Source organism: Saccopteryx bilineata, chromosome 11 (assembly GCF_036850765.1).
Source record: "Saccopteryx bilineata isolate mSacBil1 chromosome 11, mSacBil1_pri_phased_curated, whole genome shotgun sequence".
NCBI lineage: Eukaryota > Metazoa > Chordata > Mammalia > Chiroptera > Emballonuridae > Saccopteryx > Saccopteryx bilineata.
The window spans coordinates 81,020,642-81,048,175 of NC_089500.1; the positions used below are offsets into that span (position 1 = coordinate 81,020,642).

Below are 27,534 nucleotides of genomic sequence, written 5' to 3' on the forward strand. Positions count from 1 at the left end.
GCCAAAAATATTAGTTTTGCCCAATCAGAACGCAAGAATCTCAAACTTGCATTTTCATTGGTTAAAAGGAAGTTGAAATGTTAACCAATGACATACCTGATTTTTCGCGCGCAGAATGTTAATAAAAAGTACTGCCTCTGCACTTTCACTTTTGTAGCTTAGAGGGAAATTCAAAAAGTTACCATGTCCGGACGCGGAAAGCAGGGCGGTAAGGCGCGAGCCAAGGCCAAGACCCGGTCCTCGCGGGCCGGGCTGCAGTTCCCCGTGGGCCGCGTGCACCGCCTGCTCCGTAAGGGCAACTACGCCGAGCGGGTCGGGGCCGGCGCGCCCGTGTACCTGGCGGCGGTGCTGGAGTACCTGACGGCGGAGATTCTGGAGCTGGCGGGCAACGCGGCCCGCGACAACAAGAAGACGCGCATCATCCCGCGCCACCTGCAGCTGGCCATCCGCAACGACGAGGAGCTCAACAAGCTGCTGGGCAAAGTGACCATCGCGCAGGGCGGCGTCCTGCCCAACATCCAGGCCGTGCTGCTGCCCAAGAAGACCGAGAGCCACCACAAGGCCAAGTGAGGAGCCAGGTTAGCCCTGGTAAACAAAGGCTCTTTTCAGAGCCACTTAACACTGTCCGAAAAAGCTGATACACACAACCTGCCATACTCCTATTAGCAGTCATTTCCTTTCTATTAACTTAATTCCAGTAAGAATTAGAACATGGTTTATTGATTTAAAACAAGCATAAGTTACTGTGAAGTCGATTGGTAATGGGGGGAAGTCACTTGGAGAATCAGGTCCCGGGACTTTCCACAGGACCTGGATATTTTACGTTTAGCGCCAAAAGAAACGGCCCAGAAGCGCTTTGAAAAAAGAAAATAACTGTCAGCCAATGAAATTTCACCACGACCTATCACCCAGCACCACCCTACCGACCCTATAACCGCCCCCTCCCACCCAGGGAAGCTGCGCGACTTCCCTGGCCTCTGTCTTGCGGACCAGTGAGCCTCGCAGGGGATGTGCTCTAAATAAAGCTTTTGCTAGTCCACAGTTAGTGGCTACCTCCTTTCTTCCTCAGCGGGAAATACCTTACATTTGGTGCAGAAACCTGGGAGGAGCTTGAGCCCGCTAGGGCCGCTCCTATCCCCTTCGGAGTTCCACCGGGACCTCCGACCTCCCCCCACACTCCGGCACTTGGTGCGGTAAGTCCCCTGCCTCCGGCCTCCTCTCAGTTCTTTACAACTCCGAGACAGGGTGTCCGTAATCGCAGCTGTGTCAGGGACCTCCTACCTTTTCCCAGTTCGTGTGTGCCCGTGGAGACGTCCTGGACACTCCCACTCTGCCTGACTGTCCCGTGGCCAGAGGTTGACTTGCGGGAGGCCAATTCTCATCTCGGATCACTCCAAGGCTGAGAGCGGCCATGGGGGCACAGGAATCTAAACCTGACTCAAAAACACCCCTTGGGTGCCTTATCCGGAATCTCTCAAACATAGACCCCTCCCTAAAGAAGAAGAAACTGATCTTCTTCTCCACTGTGGCCTGGCCACAGTACCCACTGAATAACCAGACCAGGTGGCCTCCTGAAGGGACTTTCGACTTTAACACCCTCACCGATTTACAAAACTATTGCCAGAGAACTGGGAAATGGTCAGAGATCCCTTACATTCAGGGCTTCTGGTATTTGCGTTCCCATCCTAATCTCTGTGCTGCCTGCTCTACAGCACAGGTCCTTTTTGCCAGAGAAACCTCAGCTAAACCCTCCGCTCCTGATCCTTCCTCCTTGGCCGACCCCCTTGAGGAACTCTCTCCCCTTCCTGCACAACCCCCTCCGCCCTATCAGGGTCCTCCTCTCCCATCACTGGATCCCGTTTCTCATTTGCCTGCAGATACCAGTCCCTCTCTCTGCTCCCCCGTCAGTGCTCACACCAGATCTCGCTCCAAGCCACCTCTCCGCGAGGGGGCGGGAGCTGAAGGAATTGTTCTGGTTCATATGCCTTTCTCCCTCTCTGATCTGTCTGCCATCGAAAAGCGTTTAGGCTCCTACTCTTCTACCGCCTATACCAAGGAGTTCCAATACCTCACTCAGGCGTATGACCTCACTTGGCATGATCTCTATGTTATCATGTCTTCTACCCTTACCCCCGATGAACGGGACCGAATCCGGACAGCGGCACGGAATCATGCCGATCAGGTTCACCTCACAAACGACCAAATGCCTGTTGGGGTACAGGCGGTCCCCGACACAGATCCCAACTGGGATTACCAGATCGGACAAACAGGTAGGAGGCGACGAGACCAAATGATTGAATGTCTCATAGCTGGCATGCAGAGCACAGCCCAAAAGGTAGTTAACTATGACAAATTGAGAGAAATCACTCAAGGACCTGAGGAAAACCCGGCCCTCTTTCTGAACCGCTTCACTGATGCTATGGTCCTCCATACTCGTTTGGACCCTGCCTCCGATGCCGGGGCCACTATATTAGCCATCCACTTTATTTCCCAGTCGGCCCCGGACATTCGGAAGAAACTATAAAAGGCAGAAGAGGGCCCCCACACCCCTATCCGAGACCTGATGAACATGGCATTTAAAGTTTTTAATGGTCGGGAGGAAGAGGCCGAGGCTGCTCGCCAGGCCCGCATGCAGCAGAAGGTAATGCTCCAAACCCAGGCTCTTGTGGCAGCCCTGAGGTGGGCAGAGCAACAGGGGCAAGGTATAGGAGGTGCCCGACCCAAGTCTGGGCAGCAAAGAGGAACCCCGCCAGGACCTTGCTTTAAATTGGTAAAGGGGGTCACTGGGCCCGGCAGTGTCCCTGCCCGAGACCACCCACTAAGCCCTGCCCTGACTGCATGCAGCCCGGTCACTGGCAGAGCGATTGCCCCTTTCGGGCAACAGGCTCTTCCTAGGATTCTCCACACGGAGGACAAGCCAGCCAGGTGGGCCCATTGCTCGAACTTCTCAGTCTCATGGACGACTGACGTGGCCTGGACTCAGAGACCCCCATCACCCTCGCCAAGCCCAGGGTAATGCTGCAGGTAGCGGGTAAGTCCATCTCATTTCTTGTGGACACGGGGGCTACCTTCTCTGTTTTGCCATCACACTCTGGACCTCTAGTTCCCTCACAGGTCTCAGTTATGGGAGTAGATGGGACCCTTTCTTTTTCCCTTCTCACGCCACCCCTGACATGTAGTTTGGACAGAATCCCCTTTTCGCACTCCTACTTAGTTATGCCATCATGCCCTGTACCCCTCCTGGGTTGGGACATTCTACAAAGTCTCAGAGCCACTATGCAGCTGACAGCATCTTCCCACTTCTACCACTCCTGGCTGAAGGCTTTCCTACTACCACAGATCACCCTAACTTGATCACACCCCCTATTCCACCAGATATTGTCAACCCTCAAATCTAGGACACTTCTACCCCAGTGGTAGCTACCCACCACCCACCTGTACACATCCGCTTGAAGAATCCCTCCCAATTCCCATCTAGACCCCAATTCTCTATTTCAGCAAATCACCGCCAGGGCCTTAAACCCATAATTACCCTCCTTTTAAATCAAGGCTTACTCATCCCCATGGACTCTCCCTGCAACACCCCTATCCTTCCTGTTCGAAAACCCTGAGGGGCTTACCACCTCATTCAAGACTTATGCCTAATTAACGAGGAGGTTGTGCCCCTCCATCTGGTGGTCCCTAATCCATACTCGTTACTTTCACACATTCCCCCTGACACCACTCACTTTACAGTCTTAGACCTCAAGGATGCCTTCTTTACCATTCCTGTACACCCTGACTCTTACTTTCTGTTTGCCTTCACCTGGACATGCCCAGACACTAACGTAGCCCAACAACTTACATGGACCGTCCTGCCCCAGGGATTTAGGGACAGCCCACACCTATTTGGACAGGCGCTGGCCCGAGATCTAACTGCATCCAATCTCGAAACTAGTACTCTCTTAAAATATGTAGATGACCTACTCCTCTGCAGCCGTTCACTCTCCACCTCCAGAGAACACACTGCCACCCTTCTCAACTTCCTCGCTTCAAAGGGTGTGGTAGACTGCAAGTAGCAAAAAGCCTTTGTAAATTCGAGGCTTAGCAAAAGGCTAAGTTCTGCCCCCTCTACCTCCATATTGGCAATGAAGCTGAGTATTTACACTCATCCCATAGCCCCATTTCACTTGTTTGCTTAAATTGCTGGAGGCAGTTTACATGCCCTTCCTCTCACCCTTTGTTTGTTCAGATGTTGGTTGATTTTGCTTATGCATGGTGTGTTGTGGACCATAAATGGCAAAAAGGCATTTTAGATTCGAGGCTTAGCAAAAGGCTAAGATCTCCCCCCTCCATCTCCATATTTGGCTATGATACTGAGTATTTGTACCCACTCTACTTGCTTCCTTGGGTTGCTGGAAGCAATATACATGCCCTTCCTCTGACTCTTTGTTTCAGATGTTGGTAGATTACACTAATGCATCCTGTTTTTTGCCTTGGGAGAGTTCCTGTCTTAGCCTTCGATGTGCAACTTTTTATCAGGGTCCTTGATTTGCATATGGCTATATAATAAAGAGAACTGGGGCTATGGGGCACCAGGATACTGCCAGGCATTTTGAAGAGTCCTCCCGGTCCCATTGTTTTTGTTTTGATAAGTGTGTTTCCTTAATTCCGCACTGTTATTTGGAGCCGCACTGATCGGCGGCAAGTGGCGCCCGAACAGGGACTTGAGTACGAGGAAACTAAAACTGAAGGAAGGTGACAAAACTCCCCAAGTGAAGTGCGCACAGTGAGTAACAAAAGTTTTGGGGGAAAGTGTAGTCGGGAGTAAAAGGTTATGGGACAGATAGGGTAAAAAATAAGGGACCTTTATGTAGAAATGTTTCCATATGAAGACAAATCGTTGTCTGAAGAGTATCAGGGTGAGCTGGAAACAGAGGGATGTGAATATGAGGATAACTTGGAGTCTGAGGATGACAGGGGGATGAAAAATTCGTGGCTATGGCTGCCTTAGCCACGGGGCCTCTGCTGCCCTCAGCTCCTTCCTACATTCAACCCTCTGCTCCTCCATTCCCTTATCAGGCTGATTGCACAATCTATAGCTCAAAATCTGGGAAATCCCCTCTCCAACAATCTATAGATCAGGCTCAAAATGTAGGGGAAACAATAAATGATGGCTTTACCCATTTTCCTGTTGTAGAAAGACAGGATGATACAGGGAGACTAGTGCGAGAACATAAACCTGTACCTTTTAGAACTCTGAAAGAGCTTAAACTTGCTTGTGTTCAGTATGGGCCTACTGCCCCCTTTTCACTTGGTTTATTAGATACTATTAGTTCAAAGGCTCTTCCCCCAAATGGCTGGAAGGCGATTGCTTGTGCTTGTCTCTCCGGGGATAATTATTGGCTGTGGAAGTTGGACTTTCTTGAGAATGGATAGGAGACTCAGGTATTAGGAAAGTTACAGCTTTTCCTGTAATGGTCTGATTTTCTTTAATGTTTTAACTACAATCTTCTGAGCTATTTTGTTTCTTTCTTATTCTTTGCCTAGAAATTGAGGCAGGGGACCTGTGTTGGATCTGACTATAGAAAATATCCCAGCAGCTGCCAAGAGCAAATTTTCTCAGGGAGATTTTGTTTAGTCACATCCTTCAGTCTCTGTCAGAAAATGCCCTGACTAATATCAGGCAGGCATCTTTCTAATCTGGATGTGCTCTGAAATCTCGGGTTTCTCTCTGGTTTGTCTGGTTCATCTAATTCTTGTTTCTGTTTAATCTTTGTTTAATGTTGTCTAAAATGTGTCTGTTTTTAAGGCCTGAATTAAGGAGGGTTTTTTGTATGCAAAAATTGGAAATGCTGGCTCTAATATTTAGAAAAAATAAAAGTTTTTAGAACTTTAAGGAGCACTCATTTAAATTTAAATAGAATAGAATGTAGATCCTTAAGACTTACTGATTTGGTTAGTGCATTGTGAGGTATGTTCAGAGTTAGGAGCCAAATAGCAATTTAAATATTAGGATTAGTCAAAGTTATGTGTTTTTTGTGCATAAATCGTCATGTTTATGTGTAAGGTTATACTCAGGCAAAACAAAGGAATTGAGCAAAATTAAGCAGGGCCCTAATAAGTCATTTCAAGAATTTGTCTCACGGCTAATTCAGGCAGTTAGAAGAATAGTATCAGGATGCTAATACTGCTTCTCAGGCCACAATCTGCAAAAGGGCTCCAAGAAAATTGGTGATTTGGCTCCTCTGATTTTGCCAATTAAATAAAAAAAAAAAAATAGTTCAGGAACACCCTGAAATGGAACTAACAATAAGAGGACATAAATTTAAAGGACTTTTAGATACTGGAGCTGATGTATCTGTTGTTGCAAAGTTACATTGGCCTCCTTCCTGGCCCACTCATACAGCAGCCACAGAATTACAACGTATAGGGCAGAGTAAATCCCCTCAACAAAGTTCTAGTTTTTTACAATGGGAAGATAAAGAAGGTCATTCTGGATTTTTTCAGCCTCATGTGCTCCCTGGATTGCCAGTTAATTTGTGGGGTAGAGATGTTTTGAAAAATATGGGGGCATTGCTTGTCAGTCCTAATAATTTAGTCAGCACTCAAATGCTTGATCAGGAATTTTTGCCCACTAAGGGACTAGGGAAATAACAGCGGGGAATTCTCACCCCCATAGAAGTGGCACCTAATACCAGAAGGTGGATTAGGATATCAAAGTTTAGCATAGGGGCCTTGGTAGCTCCTGCTACCCCAATAATGCATTGTATGTACTTGGAAATCAGATAATCCTGTATGGGTAGACCAATGGCCCCTTTCTCAGGAGAAACTTAGGGCAGCTGCTCAATTGGTACAAGAGCTATTACAGCTTGGGCACATTAAACCATCTAATAGTCCATAGAATACACCTATATTTGTCATTAAAAAGAAATTAGGAAACTGGAGGCTATTACAAGATTTGAGAGCAATAAATAAGACTATGGAAATTATGGGTCCTCTCCAGCTAGGACTTCCTTCTCCTACTGCCATTCCATGGAATTTTCACCTTGTAATTATTGATTTGAAGGATTGCTTTTTTACTATTCCTTTAAGCCCGCATGATTGCAAGTGTTTTGCATTCTGTGTTCCTTCACTTAATTTCCAGGCTCCCGTGGAGCAATACCAGTGGAGAGTTTTCCTCAAGGTATGGCTAACAGTCCTACCTTGTGCCAAAAATACATTTCTCAAACTATCTCTCCAGTATGAAGGCAGCACCCTAAGATGTACATAATTCATTATATGGATAATATTCTTATTACTCATTCAGCTAAAGACACTGTTGACCATTTTGCAACAATTAGAATATTCTCTGAAAGAATTAGGACTTTATATAGCTCCTGAAAAGGTACAGCAATCTTTACCTTTCTCTTATTTAGGCCAAATTATTGAGGGACAACAAATTCATCCACAGAAAATAGAAATCAGGACAGATCATTTGCAAACTTTAAATGATTTCCAAAAACTGTTATGAGACATTAATTGGCTTAGACCTTCCTTGAAATTAACTACCGGGGAACTGAAACCACTCTTTTATATTCTTAGAGGCTCAGCTGAACCAGCTTCTCCTCGGCTACTTACACCTGCGGGACAACAAGCTTTAAGCTTGTAAAAAAAAAAAAAAAAAAGCCTTGCAACAAGCACAACTAAAATGCATAAATCCTGAAGAATCAATTGCCTTACTAATTTGTCCCTCAAGTTACACTCCAACGGGACTATTGTGGCAAGCTTCAGGTCCTACTGAATAGACTCATTTGGCTGTTACTTCTAAAAAAGTTTTATCTTCATATCTTGATCTTGTCACCTCCTTGATTATCAAGGAATGTAGGCAACTCTTACAGGTTTTGAGCCTCAAATTATTGTTGTCCCTTTTTCAAAGGATCAACAACAATGGCTCTGGGAAACTTCCACTAAATGGCAAATTGCTTTTGCAAATTTTACAGGCCAAATTGATTCTCACTATTTACTTATGGTTGTTTCCACTATAGAGACTGCTATCTTAGGGACAACTGCTGATGAACTATTTCAGCAATTTCTCCCTTCTTCAAAGACTTGTACATCAACAGAGAGCTCCATGTTTTATAGGACATACTCGAGCTCACTCTATGCTCCCTGGAGCTTTTAGCACAAGGGAATGCCCTTGTTGGTCAAACTACCCAAAAGAAAATAATTGGAGCAACCATGACAGATCAAGCAATTCAGTCTTATACTATTCATCACCAGAACGCTGCAGCCCTACATAAATAGTTTCAAGTTTCTTGGGAAGCAGCACAGTAGATTGTTAAATCCTGTCCAAGGTGTCCTATACTACAATCTGTTCCTTCATTTGGAGTTAACCCTCAAAAACTCCTACCAGGACAATTTGGCAAATGGATGTTACTCATATACCTTCATTTGGCAAACAGTCCATTGTCCACGTTACAGTGGATACTTATTCTGGATTTATGGTAGCCTCTGCCAGAACAGGAGAGGCTGCTAAGCATGTTATATAGCTCATTGTATGCATTTTCTATTATTGGACTTCTTGATGTGATTAAAACTGACAATGTTCCTGCATATGTAGCAAAAGCATTTACTGTATTTTGTCAAACCTTTTGCATTATGGGTATTTCTTACAATCTTTAAAGTCAAGGTATTATTAAAGTGTACCCAGCAAATATTTAAGGTCAATTTTAAAAAATATATAAAAGGGAGAGTCATATCCTGGAATTCCTGCAAATCTACCTTATCTTTAAAAAAATTTCTTTTGACTGTTGATGAACAGGAAGCGCCAAATCCTTTTCTCCTGCAAACTTCTACCCTCTTTTATTTGATCCAGCTAATAACACTGTTTTGTCTTTTTCCATATAGCTCCAGATAAACAGAAAAGGTTTATATAGGCAGATGGGGATCCTCAAACCCCTTAGCGAGATCTTCTGAGCATGGCTTTTAAGGTACCAAGAGGCAGAAAAAGCCCAAAAGAGATCAGGTGAAATACTAGCTCTTGGGATACACCCTCAAAAGGCTCCAATGCCCCAACGGGGCCTCATAGGACTCCATCAGGGCCCTGCTTCAATAGTGGAAAAAATGGTCATATAAGCCAAAACCTGCCCGGCTTACATGCCTTTGCTGTAAGGAAAAGGGACACTGGAAGGTAAGCTGCCCCCTCGCTCCTCTAAGGGAGGGTTCAGTCTCTTCCAGCCCTGCTCCAGCCACTTGTGACCCAACCTTGCCCAGAATGCTGGTATTTGCCACTGAAGACTGAAGGTGCCCAGGGCCGTCGGCCCCATCTACGACACTGTGGATGAGCCTAGGGTCTTTCTTCCAAGTAGCAGGTAAACTGATCTCATTTACACAAGGGCCACTTAACTATGTCTTGCCTGAATATTCAGGTTTTTTATTCTTCCCTCGAAGATCTCTGTTGTGGGTGTTGATAGTCCTATTTTCTGCTGCTTTGTTTAATATATAGTGTTTCCTTTATTCCTCCTGCCTCAATGCCCTACCCATATTTTAGGCTAGGACCTACTCCTAATTTAGAGCTCTCTTTCTCCTTTTTGCCAACTTCTATTACGAATTTACCTCTGCCACCCAGCTTAGTGCATCCCAAGCTTCTCCTCACCACCCCATGGCTGTAGAGCTCCAGTATAAGGCCCCCTGGGTTCATCTTTCCAGTTTAGAGAAAACGGAAGCTCTTCATGTGTGCTGCGGATGGCTTTTCCAGTCTACCTGAATCATTACCAGCTAGAAGCAGCAGTCATTGGGACTTTGATGCTAGCTGCAGAGTGTAGAAGTGTGACAGCAATTCCAGTGCCATGTGGACTTCTCCTGGATGTGTTTCCTGGACTCCTGCTCCTGTGACAGCTTTTGATGGACTGAACTGGGATTGGGTTGCATTTGCGGAAATTTGGAATGGTGTTGGTGCCAACTTGGACTTGGTGAACATGTTAAGGACACTACTCTTTTATGGATTGTTGTATTGGCCAAGAGTTTGCGTAAAGGCTTGAATCACTGTAATGTATTAGAATGTTTGTTTGGGTATCTGTTAGCATTGACTATACTAATTTTGTGTTTGTTCTGTATTTTTTAAATCTGCCTCCAAATTAGAATCTGGGAAACTAGGAAATCAGATGAGTGCAAATCTCAGCACACAAATTAAAATAAAAAAGAAAAGGGGGATATGTTGTGGACCATAAATGGCAAAAAGCCATTTTAGATTCAAGGCTTAGCAAAAGGCTAAGTTCTCCCCCCTCCATCTCCATATTTGGCTGTGATGCTGAGTATTTGTACCCACTCTACTTGCTTCCTTGGGTTGCTGGAAGCAATATACATGCTCTTCCTCTGACTCTTTGTTTGTTTCAGATGTTGGTAGATTTCACTAATACATCCTGTTTTTGCCTTGGGAGAGTTCCTGTCTTAGCCTTGGATGTGCAACTTTTTATCAGGGTCCTTGATTTGCATATGGGTATATAATAAAGAGAACTGGGCACTCGGATACTGCCAGGCATTTTTGAAGAGTCCTCCCGGTCCCATCGTTTTTGTTTTGATAAGTGTGTTTCCTTAATTCCGTACCGTTATTTGGAGCCACGCTGGTCTGTGGCAATGGTGGGGGGATTTCTGTTTGTGCCTTAAGAGAGTTTCTGCTTTTGCCTCAGATGTGTGGCTTTGTATCAAAGACTTACTCATTTGCATATGGCTATATAATAAGGCAAACTGGGGGCTATAGGCACTCAGATACTGCCATCAGCATTGAAGAGGCCTTCCAATCTCATCTTTTCTCAGTGAATCTATTTTTTTTAATTCCGCACCGTTTGGGACCCAGAGTTACTAGCCATGCTGGTCTGCAGCAAGTGGCACCCAACATGGGGCTCGAACACGAAAAAAACTAAACTAAAGGCAGGTGACGGAATTCGCCAAGTGTGCACAGTGAGTAAAGAAAGTTTTTGAGGAATGTATAGTTAAGAGTAATAAACTATGTGACAATTAGGGTCAAAAGTAGGGGACCTTTTTGTAAGAAGAGTTATGCAGCTAGAATGCTTTTTACAATATATTCAAGATGTATGCCCCTGGTTCCTGAAGGAGAGAATGGTTAGTTCTGCTACAGGGGAGCAAGCAGGTAAAGTTCTGAGAAAGCAGTGGTGTGAGGAGACTATGGCAGGTGGTCCTGTACTTTGCAGCTTGGGGCTAAGGAACGTGGGACAGTGTGGCTGCTCCTAGTTCTCTCCAGGTGCTTGGTCTGCCACTCAGCTAAAATTGAGGTAGAAGAGAAGTCTTGACATAGTCTGCCTGAGCCGCCAGTTACAGCAACTATAGAATTTGAGAATGGTTAGGAGACTCAGCTATTAAAGTTATAGCTTTTCCTGTTATTGTCTGATTTTCTTGAATGTGTTAGCAACAATCCTCTGAACTATTATTTTGTTTCTTTCCTATTCTTTGCCTGGAAATTTAGGCAGGGGATCCCTGGTGGATTTGACTACAAAATTTCTCATGCAACTGCCGAGAGCAAATTTTCTCGGGAGATTTTGTTTAGTCCCATCCTTCAGTCCCTCTGTCAGAAAATGCCCTGACTAAAATCAGGCAGGTATCTTTCTAATCTGGTAGTGCTCTGAAATCCCGTGTTTCTCTCTGGTTTGTCTGGTTCATCTAATTCTTGTTTCTGTTTAGTCTTTGTAAATGTTGTCTGTTTTTAAGGCCTGAATTAAGTTCTTACATGCAAAAATTGGAAATGCCGGCTCTAATATTGAAAAAAATAAAATGATTTTAGAACTCGTAAGGAGTGCTCATTTAAATTTAAATAGAATAGAATGTAGATCCTTAAGACTTACTAATTTGGTTAGTGCATTGTGAGATGTGTTCAGAGTTAGGAGCCAAATAGCAATTCAAGTCTTAGGATTAATCAAAGTTATATGTTATACTTGTGTTTTTGTGCATAAATTATCTTATGTGTAAGGCTATACTCGGGTAGGTAAAACAAAGGAATTGAGCAAAATTAAGCAGGGCCCTAATAAGTCATTTCAAGAATTTGTCTCAAGCTGCTTCAGGCAGTTAGAAGAATAGTATAAGAATGCTAATTCTGCTTCTCAGGCCAAACCCTGCAAAAGGACCCCAAGAGAATCAAGGATTTAGCTCTACTGATGCTGCCTATTGGATTCAAAAAGTAGATCAGGAACGCCTTGAAATGGAACTAACAATACAAGGGTGTAAATTTAAAGGACTTTTAGATACTGGAGCTGATGTATCTGTTATTGCTAAGCTACATTGGCCTCCTTCCTGGCCCACTCATGTAGCAGCCACAGAATTACAAGGTATAGGGCAGAGTAAATCCCCTCAACAAAGCTCTAGTTTTTTACAATGGGAAGATAAAGAAGGTCATTCTGGACTTTTTTAGCCTTATGTGCTCCCTGGATTGCCAGTTAATTTGTGGGGTAGAGATGTTTTGAAAAATATGGGAGCATTGCTTGTCAGTCCTAATGGTTTAGTCAGTACTCAAATTCTTGATCAGGGTTTTTTGCCCACTAAGGGACTAGAGAAAAGAACAGTGTGGAATTCTCACCCTCATAGAAGTGGAATCAATACCAGAAGGTGTGGATTAGGATATCAAAATTTAGCATAAGGGCCTTGGTAGCTCCTGCTACCCCAAAAATGCATTGTGCAGACCCAATTACTTGGAAATCAGATAATCCTGTATTAGTAGACCAATGAACCCTTTCTCAGGAGAAACTTAAGGCAGCTACTTGATTGGTGCAAGAGCTGTTACAGCTTGGGCACATTAAACCTTCTAATAGCCCATGGAATATGCCTATATTTGTTATTAAAAATAAATCAGAAAACGAGGCTATTACAAGATTTGAGAGCAATAAATAAGACTGGAAATTATGGGTCCTCTCCAGCTAGGACTTCCTTCTCCTACTGCCATTCCATGGAATTTTCACCTTTAATTATTGATTTGAAGGATTGCTTTTTTACTATTCCTTTAAGCCCTCGTGATTGCAAGTGCTCTGCATTCAGTGTTCCTTCACTTAATTTCCAGGCTCTAATGGAGCGATACCAGTAGAGAGTTTTGCCTCAAGGTATGGCTAACAGTCCTACCTTGTGCCAAAAATATGTTGTTCAAACTATCTCTCCAGTATGAAGGCAGCACCCTAAGGCATACATAATTCATTATATGAATGATATTCTTATTGCTCATCCAGCTAAAGACACTGTGTTGACCATTTTGCAACAACTAGAATATTCTTTGAAAAAAATCAGGACTTTATATAGCTCCTGAAAAGGTACAGCAATCTTTACCTTTCTCTTATTTAGGCCAAATTATTGAGGGACAACAAATTCGTCCACAAAAATTAGAAATCAGGACAGATCATTTGCAAACTTTAAACGATTTCCAGAAATTATTAGGAGATATTAATTGGCTTAGACCTTCCTTGAAATTAACTACTGGGGAACTGAAGCCACTTTTCATATTCTTAAAGGTTCAGCTGAACCAGCCTCTCCTTGGCTACTTACAGCTGCGGGACAGCAAGCTTTAAAACTTGTAGAAAAAGCCTTGCAACAAGCACAACTAACATGCATAAATCCTGAAGAATCAATTGCCTTACTAATTTGTCCCTTGAGTTACACTCCAACGGGACTATTGTGGCAAGCTTCAGGTGCAATTGAATGGATTCATTTAGCTGTTACTCCTAAGTTTTATCTCCATATTTTGATCTTGTCGCCTCCTTGATTATCAAGGGGTGTAGGCAACTCTTACAGGTTTTGAGCCTCAAATTATTGTTCCTTGTTCAAAGGATCAACAACAATGGCTCTGGGAAACTTCCACTAAATGGCAAATTGCTTTCTGCAAATTTTACAGGCCAAATTGATTCTCACTACCCAGCTGATAAAATACTTCAATTTTCATTAATTACTACATTTGTCTTTTCTAAGACAATTGTCAATGAGCCCATTCCTGAAGCACCTACAGTCTTTACTAATGGGTCCAGCTCAGGAATAGTAGGCTTAATAATCAATGGATAAGTTTATACTGAAACAGTCACCTTGAAATCAACTCAAAGAGTAAAATTACATGCAATTATCATGGCTTTTCAGCATTTGCCATGTTCCTCCTTTAATGTGTATACGGACAGCAAATATTTACTTATGGTTGTTTCCACTATAGAGACTATTGTCTTAGGGACAACTGCTGATGAAGAACTATTTCAGCAGTTTCTCCTTCTTCAAATACTTGTACATCAACATAGAGCTCCATGTTTTATAGGACATATTCGAGCTCACGCCATGCTCCCTGGAGCTTTATCTCAAGGGAATGCCCTTGTTGATCAAGGCTACCCAAAAGAAAATTATTGGAGCAACCATGACAGATCAAGCAATCCAATCTCATACTATCCATCACCAGAACGCTGTAGCCCTACGTAAACAGTTTCAACTTTCTCAGGAAGCAGCATGGCAGATTGTTAAATCCTGTTCGAGGTGTCCTATACTACAATCTGTCCTTTTGTTTGGAGTTAACCCTCGAGGACTCCTACCAGGACAATTTTGGCAAATGGATGTTACTCATATACCTTCATTTGGCAAACAGTCCTTTGAACATGTTACAGTGGATACTTATTCTGGATTTATAGTAGCCTCTGCCAGAATAGGAGAGACTGCTAAGCATGTTATAGCTCATTGTCTGTATGCATTTTCTATTACTGGACTTCCTAAACAGATTAAAACCGACAATGCTCATGCATATGTAGAAAAAGCATTTACCATATTTTGTCAAACCTTTCAAATTACAGGTATTTCTTACAACCTTTAAAGTCAGGGTACCTGTATTATTAAAGTGTACCCAGCAAATATTTAAGGTCAATTTAAAAAAATATAAAAGGGGGAGTCATATCCTGGAACTCCTGCAAATCTACCTTATCATGCTTTTTACTTTAAAAAAATTTCTTTTGAATGCTGATGTACAGGAGACACCAAACTTCTTTTCTCCTGCAAACTTCTATCCTCTTTTATTTGATCCAGCTAATAATGCTGTTTTGTCTTTTTCCAAATAGCTCCAGATATACAGAAAAAGTTTATATAGGCTGATAAGGACACTCAAACCCCTCAGCAAGATCTTTTGAGCATGGCTTTTAAGGTCTATAATGACCAAGAGGCAGACAAAGCCCAAAAGAGATCAGGTAAAATACCAGCTCTTGGCATATGCCCTTAAAGGCTCCAATGCCCCAAAGGAGCCTCACAGGACTCCATCTGGGCCCTGCTTCAATAGTGGAAAGGAAAGTCATTGAGCTAAAGCCTGCCAGGCTTCTTGGCCCCCACGAGGGACATGCCTTTGCTGTGGGGAAAAAGGGGCATTGGAAGGTAAGCTGCCCCCTTGCTCCTCTAAGGGAGGGTTCAGTCTCTTCTAGCCCTCCTCCAGCCACCTGTGACCTAACCTTGACTAACCTGCTGGGACTTGCCACTGAAGGCTAAAGGTGCCCAGGGCTGTCAGCCCCATCTCACGTCACTGTGGACAAGCCTAGGGTATTTCTTCCAAGTAGCAGGTAAACTGATCTCATTTCTTACGGACACAAGGGATACTTACTATGTCTTGCCTGAATATTCAGGGTTTTATTCATCCCTCAAAGATCTCTGTTGTGGGTGTTGATAGTCCTATTTTCTGCTGCTTAGTTTATCTCCTTTATTCCTCTTGCCTTAATGTCCCATGCCTATTTTAGGCTGGGACCTGCTCCTAATTTAGACAAATTTACCTCTGACACCCAGCATAGTGTATCCCAATGTTCTCTTCACCACGTCATGGTTGCAGAGCTCCAGGGAAAAGCACCCTGGGTTCATCTCTCCATTTTAAAGAAAACAGAAGCTCTGTCTCCACACATGCCTGTAGATGGCTTTTTCCAGTCTACCTGAGTCATTACCAGCTAGAAGCAGTGGTCATTGGGACTTGGATGCTAGCTAGCTGCAAAGTGTAGAAATGTGACAATTCCAGTGCCATGTGGACTTTTCCTGGATGTGTTGCTGGACTCCTGGACTTTTCCTGATGTATTTCCTGGACTCCTGCTCCTTGTGACGGCTCTCAATGGGACTGAAGTGGGGTTGGGTTGCATCTGCAGGGATGTGGAATGGTGATGGTGCCAGCATGGACTTGGTGAGATTACATTAACATATTAAGGACATTTAAAACAGCAAAGACTCTAGTATAGATCCTGCTGTATTGGCTAAAAATTTGCTTGATAATATAAAAGGCTTTAATCCCTTTAATGTATTAGAATACTTGTTTGGATATCCGTTAGCATTAGCTATACTAATTTTGTGTTTATTCTGTACTTTTTCCAGTCTGCCTTCGAATTAGAATCTGGAAAACTGGGAAATCAGATGAGTGCAAATCTCAGCACACAAATTAAAAATAAAAAAGAAAAGGAGGATATGTGGTAGACAACAAGTGGCAAAAAGCCTTTGTAAGTTTGAGGCTTAGCAAAAGGCTAAGTTCTCTCCCCTCCACCTCCATGTTGGCTGTGATGCTGAGTATTTGCACCCACTTCACTTGCTTGCTTAAGTTGCTGGAAGCAATTTACATGCCCTTCCTCTCACCCTTTGTTTGTTCAAATGTTAGTTGATTTCACTTATGTATGGTGGGGGGATTCCTGTTTATGCCTTAAGAGAGTTCCTGTTTTTTGCCTCAGATGTGTGACTTTGTATCAAAGACTTCCTTATTTGCATATGGCTATATAATAAAGCAAACTGGGGCTATGGGCTCTCAGATATTGCCATCAGCATTGAAGAGGCCTCCTGATCCCATGTTCTCTTCTCGGTGGGTCTATTTTCTTAATTCCGCACTGTTCTCCCTCGGGACCCAGAGTTACTAGCCGTGCTGGTTCGCAGCAAAAGAGGTATCGTGTCTCCTCTACAAAGGCTCAACCTCACTCTCAGTCTGTAATCTATCTGGGCATCGCCTTAACCCCCACCACTCAAGGTCTCACCCTAGATCAAACTCAGACCCTCCACAGTCTCCAACCACCTACCACCACTGATCAGATTCTTTCTTTCCTCAGTCTGATAGGCTTCTTTAGACACTGAATTCCCAATTTTTCTCTCTTAGCCAAACCCCTCTACAAAGCTGCAAAAGATACTCTCACAGGACCTCTCACATCCCCCAATGTCGTTAAAAGGGCTTTCTTTACCCTTCGAGATGCCCTCATCTCCTCTCCCCCTCTTGCTTTACCTGACCCCAGACACCCCTTCTACCTTTTCACTGATGAAAAGCACGGTAATACAATTGGAGTACTGACTCAACCTGTGGGACCTACATACTTCCCCGTGGCATATCTCTCTAAACAATTAGACACCACCATCAAAGGCTGGCAGCCCTACTTCCGGGCACTGGGCACAGCAGCTGAACTCACCAAGGAGGCTACTAAACTCACCCTCTCCCAACCCATCACTGTCTTCTCCTCCCACAGGCTCACTGACCTCCTTTCACACAAATCTCTTTCTCTATTGGGTCCTTTCCGCCTACAAGAGTTTCACCTCCTGTTCTTTGAAAACCCTTCAGTCACTCTTTTGCCCTCTCCCTGACTCAACCGAGCCACTCTACTGCCAGCTCCGTGACACTTCCGAAACCCACCTACTCCTGTACAGAGCTAATAGATTCCCTCAACAGACCCCGAGATGGATTATCAGATTCTTCTTTAAAAGATCCAGATCTAATACTCTTTGTAAATGGAAGCTCTGTACAGGGACCCAACGGACAACAACGGGCAGCCTATGCGGTGGTCACCACCTCCTCCACCCTAGAAGCCCAACAGCTGCCAGAGGGCACCACCTCCCAGAAAGCAGAGCTGATTGCTCTCACGCGGGCACTCACTCTGGCCCAGGGAAAACGCATAACCATATATACTGACTCTAAATATGCTTTTTTATCACCTACAGCCACTCTGCCCTATAGAAGGAAAGGGGCTTCCTCACTACTGAGGGCTCCCCCATAATCAATGCTACCCTCATTTCTAAACTTTTGCAGGCATTACAGCTACCCACTGAGGTGGCCGTGGTACATTGTAGGGGCCATCAAACCTCTCAGGACCCGGTGGCCTTGGGAAATGCTCAGGCTGATGTGGCGGCTTGAAACTTGACCCTGGGAGCCTGCCGCTCTCCTCTCATGTTTCTCTCCACCTCCTTGATACCTTCCTACACTCCTGAGGAAGAACAGGCTCTCCTCAGAAAGGGTGGGGACGTGTGCAACCAGGGATGGATATTTCTGGGAGATAGAACTGCCTCATCAAAAGGACAGGCTGAAACTCTCCTTTCTGATATCCACTGTTCCTTACACATAGGGACAAAAGCTCTATTGGGGGTTTTTTTCTTTTTTTTTTTTACAGAGACAGAGAGAGGGATAGACAGGGACAGACAGACAGGAATGGAGAGAGATGAGAAGCATCAATCATTAGTTTTTCATTGTGACACCTTAGTTGTTCATTGATTGCTTTCTCATATGTGCCTTGACCATGGGCCTTGAGCAGACTGAGTAACCCCTTGCTCAAGCCAGCGACCTTGGGTTCAAGCTGGTGAGCTTTGCTCAAACCAGATGATCCCACACTCAAGCTGGCGACCTTGGGGGTCTCAAACCTGGGTCTTCCGCATCCCAGTCTGACACTATCCACTGAGCCACTACCTGGTCAGGCTCTATTGGTTCTTGCCACCACTCTTTTTCTTCCCAGGCCTCCAGCAGACTATTGAAAAGGTACACATAGCATGTACTGTCTGTTCCAAAGCCTCTACACAGGGGGGACTCCGCCCCCGCTTCCCCACTCATCAGCTGAGGGGGCACTTACTGGGCTAAGATTGGCAAATCGACTTCACTCACATGCCCCCACACAAAATACTCCGCTATCTCCTAACTTTTGTTAATACCTTTTCAGGGTGGATAGAAGCCTTTCCCACCTTTCAAGAATTGGCAAGCACCGTTGCTCCCATCCTTGTTGCATGTATCATCCCGCAGTTTGGACTGCCGACTACCATCCAGTCAGACAACGGCCCGGCCTTCACTGCCCCAATAGTCCAGCAGGTCGCCATCTCTCTCATCATCACCTGGAGACTCCACATACCCTGTCACCCTCAGTCGTCGGGTAAGGTGGAGAGGACCCATGGCATCCTGAAGGGTCAACTAACTAAACTCTCCATTGAGACCTCCTCCGCCTGGCACTCACCAGAAACAGAGCAACCCTGCGAAACCCCACTGGACTCAGCCCCTTTGAGCTGGTTTACAGTAGACCATTTCTAATCAATCACAACTTCCCTGTCAACCCCCCTCCTCTTGCCACATACCTCCCCCTTCTGTCTTTACTCTGCCATCTTCTTAGGGAACACATGGACTGGACTTTTCCTCCCATAGGGGGTCCAAGTGAAGCTCATCCAGCGGTCCCCCTCCAACCAGGGGACAGAGTTCTTCTGAGGGAGCTCCAGCCCAGCTCCCTACAGCCCAGGTGGACGGGACCCCATACGGTAATATTGACTACTCCTACCGCAGCTGAGCTCTTAGGGCAAACACCTTGGTACCATGTTTCCCACCTCAAGCTTGCCCCCGTACAGGACCGCTGGCAGTCGGAACCACTGGGCCCCACCCATCTCCGGCTCACTAAAAAGTTGGGCCCCACAGATCCTCCTGTTACTCCGTCCTTCCCACAGGGAATTTGCCACCACCTTCTGACCTCCCTCCCCCATGAGGCCCCTGGTCAGCAGGAAGTAGCCAGATGAATAGCGGCGCCCCTATCTAACACAAACGGTTGAAATGTGAGGTCTTTTGGCAATGGGGGAAAGTCACTTGTAGAACCAGGTCCGGGGACTTTCCACTGGACCTGGGGGTTTTCCACTGAGCGCCAAAAGAAATGGCCCAGAAACGCTTTGAAAAAACAACTGTCTGTCAACCAATGAAATTTCGCCACAACCTATCGCCCCACCACCACCCTACTAACGCTATAAATTACACACACACACACACACACACACACATACAAACACACACACACACACGGGCGGGAAAAGCTGCGTGACTTCCCTGGGCCCTGTCTGGTGGACCAGTGAACCTCGCCTGGGAGCACTCTAAATAAAGCTTTTGCATGTCCACGTCCTTCTTTCTTCCTCTGCAGAAAATACCTTACAGGTACTGAATCCCATATTTGTAAATTCGTGGTTGGTCCTGTTTCTTTGGAACACGTGTTCCCTGAGTTCACAGCAGCTCAGGATGCAACAGTGAATACAACTTAGAAAACTGTCTCCAATGCACACCAAAGTGAGGGACCCATAAGTATGTAAATGTGTGCTGTCCAGTGAGTGATATATATCCCATAAAAAAAAAAGAGGAATTAAACTATAAAGCATAATGGGGCTATTGTTAATAGGGAGTAAGTGGAGATAAGGTCTTTAATTAAAGGTGTTACCTGATCAGAGACCTACATAAATTGAAAACAAATTAGACCAATAGGTATTAAGGGAAGAGTAAATAGAGATTGAAAAGGCAAAAGCTGAAGACAAAATGTGTTTGGTATCTCTTGGGAACAGCCCATGAGGCTATGAAATAATAGGTGGGTGAGTGTAGAATAGGACCATAAACATAGGACTTTGTAGGGTGAGTAAATGAACTTGCACGAGCAATTAAAAACAATCCCGATCACTGAAATAAATTTGACGATTCAAATTAGCTATAGAAAAAGCTATAGAATGCAATCCACATTTTAAAAAAAGACCATAAAAATAGTAGTATTACCTTTAGTATGTGATTTAAAAACCAAAAGATTTGAGAGGAAATGCTTTGTAATTCACTGCACATAGATACATGTATGTGCCACTTGTCTTTGTAGAAAGCCTATTGAGCAAAATGATAACACGCAAAGGATCCCCACCCCCACCCCGCCCAATCATGGTGATGTGTTGATGCAGGTTGCTTTCTGTTGGAAGCAGATACTGAGATGGAGTTTAAGCTGGTGGATGTTTATCAGGGACCAAAGTCTGTGAAGGCTGAGAGTGTTGAACAAAGACAAGCCAGGCACACATGGGGCGCTCTGGATTCTGTATTGTCAGAGGTGACCCCCACATCGGCCCAAAATAACCCTTGTATCCCCACTTTGCTGTCACGGGGTGTGGACTGCCCAGGAAAGAGCAGCCAGAAGGCGCTCTCTGCTAACAGCTTTGCACCTGGCCAGCAAGCCTTTCCTCAGGAGGGTGTCCGGGCCCTCATTTGCATGTTATGCTTACAGGTACATTAAGACGAATATAAACATCAACACTGAACGATGTCTGGGATGGTAATTGTAAGACTGACTTTAGCAAACATAGATGGTATTGCTTCTTGACTTTCATCAGGAAATTCAAAGGGGATGCTTTCATCTTAGAGAAGTGGGAAGACCTGTAGACTAAAAATCTTGACTTGTTTCACACACTCTTGCAGAAGTTTTAGGTGCCTCAACCACTGCAAAGGGAGGGTAATATAAATCAATTGCAAGAAAAGTGACACTCTCCCCCCCCCCCCCCGGCCTTTTTTTTTCCTCTCTCCTCTAGATCCAGGAGGGCACTTCACTTTATATAGTTCCGGGGAAATAACCCAGCTTTGCACCATAATGTGAGAGCTTCAACAAGAATACTTAACGGCCCAGCAGAGAGCAGAGTGAGTCTTTAAAAAAACAACACACACACACATAGAAGAGATATTGACTACAGACTACTTACAGGATAAATATGTAACATAAATATGTTTATTTAATGTTGCTGGCGGGTGACCAGAGGAAGGGCCGTGGCAGGTGGCTCTGGTGACACACTGGGACCCTACAGTGATTCGTACTCTGTGTCGTGGCTGCAGCAACCTCTGTGTGTTATTTCTACTCCAGTTCACATGCATGAAGATGGGTACCCATATGTCTCAACCCAGAGGGATCAGCTTCTGTTACTTCTTTTGCCAGCAGTGAATGAGGAAACTCAGAGTTAGGACAGAGACCAACGTTTTGGCCTTACAATTCTCTGGGATACAGCTCTTATTGGACAGAGTGGCCAAAACCCACAGACTGTGGCCCAGGGGCTACCTCTCAGGAAGAAAGTTAGAGTCCTACACCTGATGCAAAATTAACTTGTAGTACCGGGTGAGTGACAGGGTGAAGCAATCCACCCTTTGTGGATCGCTCAGAGTAGACAGTTTGTCTGGCAGGCACCCTGGGGTCCTTGGTGCCAAGTACCTGTTTATAAATTCACAATTACATTGCGCAGTTTTGAGTGAACATCACTAACAAGTCTGCTATAAACTGGGAATTATCAGATTAAACCTAGCATCTTCCAGGTGTCCTTTATGAATGTATGAATATTGGTTTGGGAGCTCCCTTCACAACCAGACTCCTTAGTCTAAATAAACTAAGCGTGAGACGTGGAATCACAAACTCCTATGGACGGGGCAGGAAAAGCAGGCTCCAATCTGAGTGGAACAAGTAGAAGCAATCTCTATGAGGAGAGAAATGATGATTCCTGATGATCCTGCCTGTGTTATTGTGCATAGAAGTGATGCTGGGGAGGGCTCGTTGTGTAAGGTTTTCATAGATTTCTCTCTCTTTTTTTCTTTTTAAATAAGAAAGCTCAGCCATTAAATGTGTTCAGTACCACTCCACCCCCAGACCAGAGACCTCTGTTTCCCCCTGTAAGGAGAATAATCCTGCAGTCTCCTTCCTGACAGCTTTCAGGGAGGTGCTGGAGTTGTACTCTCTGGATAAAGACTGTGAGCCCCAGGACTGGGCAGTGCTGGCCAGCAGACCCTGCTGGGACCCGCCCACACGTTCTCCACGGAGGGTCCTCGTCCCTCTGCCCAGCTTCACGATTTTAGGAATTCTTGCAGATTAAACTCCCGCATTCTAGCGGTGAGAACGTGGTTATGGTTAGGTTTCACTGAAACCTCTTTCTTTCTAACTCCATTGTTGTCAAGAGGAGCAGAAATAACGGGACTACTGTTGGTGGTAATCTGCCACTCCACCGCGACCCAGAGACCCCATGGGGGGACTAGAAACAAAACGCCCACTTTGTTTGCCTTCGAGGGGGGAAGGGAAGTAAAGAAAATCCCTCTTTCCCTGGTTCCACTGGGGATCGAACCCAGGGCCCTCTGCGTGTAAAGCAGATGTGCTAACCGCTGCACTATGGAACCATACACTTGCACTGTTTGCATTTCTTAATAAATAGAGTAGAAAATGTTTATAATTATTTGATTCAAAGAACTTTGGTGAGTTTTTTTTCTCTTGTTTCTTTTTTTCTTTTTTTCCTTACTTTTCTCCCTCCCTCCCTCCCTCCCTCCTTCCCTCCCTCTCTTCTTCCTTCCTTCCTTCCTTCCTTTTTGTTCTTTTGTTTTGTTTTGGTGCTAAATTACATTTCCCATTCATCTTTTTTGCGCACAAGCTTGAAATATTCTCTAGTGGTCATTTTAAACACACGAGAAAAAAGTAATCTCAAACCACATCCTTGACCCTTTGAACACTTCTCTGTGCATCCATTCACCTGTTGAGGTGCCCCAATAGCAACCCCCTGTGTGCACACACCTTAACGCTGTGTGGCCTACACAGCCTGTAGCAAGTAACAGGATCTCTGGACCTGATGAGCACCTCTCCCACCACCTCCCTTTATTTGTGACTGGGTCAGAATCAGCCAACTGAGGACTGCTCATTGTTATGCTTAGGATATTCATACATTAAGGTGGGTGGTAAATAAATGTTTTACATTGTAGGACCACCTCAAAATACATACACCACTTGCACCTTGATTGTTTTGTAAAAGGTGAAAGATGTATACGATCTGAAGAGAAACCAGAGTATACAACAGGGGTCCCCAAACTTTTTACACAGGGGGCCAGTTCACTGTCCCTCAGACCATTGGAGGGCTGGACTATAAAAAAAACTATGAACAAATCCCTATGCATACTGCACATATCTTATTTTAAAGTAAAAAAAAAAAAAAAGGAACAAATACAATATTTAAAATAAAGAACAATTAAATTAAAATCAACAAACTGACCAGTATTTCAATGGGAACAATGGACCTGCTTTTGGCTAATGAGATGGTCAATGTGCTCCTCTCACTGACCACCAATGAAAGAGGTGCCCTTCCAGAAGTGCGGCGGGGGCCAGATAAAGGGCCTCAGGGGGCCGCAAGTGGTCCACGGGCCGTAGTTTGGGGACCCCTGGTATACAATATTAATTGTATTTAATTAAAGGCACTTGAAAACAAAACAACAAAAATAAACTTTCTAGCCCTTCTTTTTCTTTCTAAAAGCAGGAGAGTAAATTTCGTGTGAAAGGTACCTTACTGCATCAGGAGGATGAAACAGTCTTACCACCAGAGACAGGAAGTTGAGGCTGAGAGAAATCTGGACCAACAAAAAAAAAAAAAAGAAAAGAAAAAATAAGACTTATTAAACTAACCCTTATCCTCCTAGTCACTTTTCCACAGTTAACTGCCCTGATTCCACTTCTTTGTATTGTCATGTTTTCACATTGGTCCAAACTGGTGTGTGAGTGCTGGTTCTTGGAGTCTTCACTCTTTTGTGAGGACTCCCATGTACATGTAAAATTATTTAATGAAATTTGTATGTTTTTCTCCTATCCATCTATATTATGTCTTTTTAATTCTCAAGCCCAGAGAGAGAGACTCTAAGAGGGTAGAAGAGGAAAAATTTCCTCTTCCTATGTAATCTCTCCCTGCCCTCCCTCTCTACGACTCTGTGTTTGTCCGACAAGTCCCCTGTGAACTCTGAGCTCTGCTCTCCAGAGCCCCCCTGCGTGTTGGGAGCCTTTCCAAAGTCAAGCCATTGGTGAGGGCCATGAGGCCAAGCAGGAAGGATCAGACTACTGACCCTCGTTGTTCCTTTGTGCTGCCTGAGATCTTCTCAATTTCATTCCTTAAAAGCAAATTACAGTAGACTTAGACACTGATGGACTGGGGGTGGTTATTCCAAATCAGTGGTGACCCAGGACCATGGTAGGAAGATTTGACCATGCACCTATGAAATATTGCCTACCAGGGTTTTTTTGTGGGTTTTTTTTTTTTGAGGCCCTGAAGGTAAGGTGCAGGATTATAGGAGAAAGAAAAATAATCAAATATCCTGATTGGAAACTCATTGGTTCTCTGGCACCAGTGAAAGTAGTCTCCAGTTTTTATTGAGAATGACAGATTAGAAGATAAGATCAAGCAAGGATCAAACCCACCAGACATGATTATAAACTTTAAGTTAAAAGTCTTGCCCATTCACTCGTCATATCAACATAGAACTCTCATCTCATGTTTTTTTCTTGTAAGAACCACAATACTTGTTTACAGTTTGGGGAGCCTAGGATTAATGTCAGAGACTCCTGGAACATTGGCCCAGCCTTACATGAACATAAAAACAAATCTTTGGAAGATAGTTTAATGGGAAATTCATAAAATTTAATTCAAACAATTATTTTTATTTAAAATGTGTTATTTATATGCTATGAATAGTGCTGGGTTTTAGGAGATAATTGGAGTCTCCCTGACCTTGTGGACATACATTCTAATGGGAAAAAACGCATAATTTTATTCAAGGCATAAAACTGTGAGGAGGTTTAGATAAAGAAATATAGGGTACTGCACGAGGACCCACACATCCTGGAGACCTTTACTAAACCAAAACTTTGGGCAGTGAAAGCCACAACTCTAATAGATTGTCACATAAAATCATGTACTTATTTAGATATCCAGATAGTTGGATGTGAAAAAGAAAATCTATACGTTTTGGAGAGAACATTTATAGCTTGTAGCAGAGGAAGACTCTTTAAAGATAACTTCAAAAGTACCAATCATAGGAGAGGAAAAAGACAAATCCTTAACAAAATCAAGTTTCTGCCATTAAGTTTCTCCACCGACAAAGTCAATAGACAGGTAACATAATATGTAGTAGACAATATTGCAAGGTCTAAACCTCACAATAGACTGATAACTACAATATACAATATACTCCTGTACATCAACATGAAAAAGACATTATCCTCAATAAGAACATGGGCAAATGACGCAATTCAGATGGCTAAACAGAGATGCTCCACGTCTTTAAAGAACTTAAATGCAAACCTTAAAAAGCAATGGTGGAATTCATCACTCTACACATATTAAGTTACAAAGTAGAAAGTAGGATACTGTTGAGCATGGGCAGGATAAAGAAACATGCAGTGTCAGTGGAGTGTAGACAGACTGGAGAGCAATTGGGACTAATTAGCCGTTCTGCTCCTGCATATATTTTTGACAATGCAGTCCTCACACAAGTACATAAAGGCGTTGGCCAAGGAGGCAGGGTTACTTGTAGCAGTGGAATTGGAGACAACCTTTCAGTCCATCTTTGGGATACAAGGTAGGAAGTATATCGTGGGTGCCCACCACCAGACTGTGTATAGCAGTTAGAAGCAATGACACAGGGCAACTTGGATGGATCTTGAAGTCACAGTGTTTTTTAAAGGCATAAGAATATATACTATACCGTTTACATATATGTATGATACATGTACACAAAACAAAAATATCCACTTTGCAAAAATTACATGTGATTGAAATGGTGCACAATAAACAAACTAGAAACATTGCTTATGAGGAAAGAGAGGGATGGCAGCAGGACATGGGGACAAAGAGAATATACTACATAAATCCAAACCCTCCGTTCAGTTTTACAGTCTTTGAGGAGAAGAACCAAGTTAGTTCAATAAGCAGAACAAGACGGTGTCCCGTAACGTTTCATCGTGCGGGCCTCACGTGGAGAGGCAGGTCCGCTGAGACCCAGGCTGTCCTTGCTCGGTGGGGCCTGTCGGCGCCCCTGGTTTGGGCAAGGTGGAAGCAGGTGGCTGCCAGTCGCCTCCGCATCCGTGTGTCCTCAGCTGTGCTTTCTTTCTTATGCAAGTTAGACGAATCAGTAGGAGCGTGACAGCCTTGCCATCCGCAGTGGATTAGTTCGGAAGGTGGCACCGTGGGCTCTGTCACCTGGTGGCAGAGGAATTGCTTCTGGCATCACTTGTTTGCTTGCGGTTTGGAGACCAAACTGTTAAAACTTGCTTTCTTTACCTTCCCCTAAAATACAAATTTTATAGAAGTTTTTGTCTGTTTTGTTTACTGTTCTACTGCAACACCTAGAAAAGTACCTGAAAACAATAGTGACTCAACATTTGTGGACAAAAAAAGGTTTTACTTAACTAAGAAACAAATTTAAAATGTGCTGCAATATCCAATATTTCCTCTAGAGGGCGATAGTCACCACGAAATAGAAATCCATTCATTTCTATTTTAAAAATCATTTAAAAAAAACATTGCAATACAGAATGCATTCTTAATGTTGATATTTCTGCTTTAGGACGAATTATGAAATACATATGTATTCTCTGACATAAAATCAAGTAGATCTAACGAATTGCTACATTTCACAGAAAAAGTTACAAATATGATATAACTGAACATTTATCTGAAAGGGGGCCCTGTGGCTTAGCTGGTCAAAGCGCCTGTCTAGTAAACAGGAGATCCTGGGTTCGAATCCCAGCGGGGCCT

The 27,534-nt window shown here is 44.1% G+C and overlaps 1 protein-coding gene and 2 non-coding genes across 5 annotated transcripts; 2 read left to right on the forward strand and 1 right to left on the reverse strand.

The window, feature by feature from the left end:
* Nucleotides 1-11: 11 nt before the first annotated feature.
* On the forward strand, nt 12-20,289 carry LOC136315456 (histone H2A type 1-H). Of its 3 annotated transcripts, none has more exons than XM_066247081.1 (4): nt 12-1,193; nt 2,078-2,270; nt 2,885-3,031; nt 18,894-20,289. In XM_066247081.1, the coding sequence occupies exon 1, from the start codon at nt 184-186 to the stop codon at nt 568-570; it is 387 nt and encodes a 128-aa protein (XP_066103178.1). In that variant the 5' UTR covers nt 12-183; the 3' UTR covers nt 571-1,193; nt 2,078-2,270; nt 2,885-3,031; nt 18,894-20,289. The 3 variants fall into 3 exon arrangements, with proteins under 3 accessions (XP_066103178.1, XP_066103180.1, XP_066103177.1); XM_066247083.1 differs by lacking the exon at nt 2,885-3,031 and adding an exon at nt 16,315-16,436; XM_066247080.1 differs by lacking the exons at nt 2,078-2,270; nt 2,885-3,031 and having other exon boundaries at nt 18,894-20,276.
* A 2,784-nt stretch (nt 20,290-23,073) lies between these two features.
* On the reverse strand, nt 23,074-23,146 carry TRNAV-UAC (transfer RNA valine (anticodon UAC)). The gene has a single exon. It is a non-coding gene; the product is annotated as a tRNA-Val (tRNA).
* A 4,314-nt stretch (nt 23,147-27,460) lies between these two features.
* TRNAT-AGU (transfer RNA threonine (anticodon AGU)) lies at nt 27,461-27,534 on the forward strand. Its single transcript has one exon. It is a non-coding gene; the product is annotated as a tRNA-Thr (tRNA).

Bases quoted from the DNA above. Each gene is read 5' to 3' on its own strand.
- LOC136315456 (XM_066247081.1), top strand. From the start codon at position 184: ATGTCCGGACGCGGAAAGCAGGGCGGTAAGGCGCGAGCCAAGGCCAAG.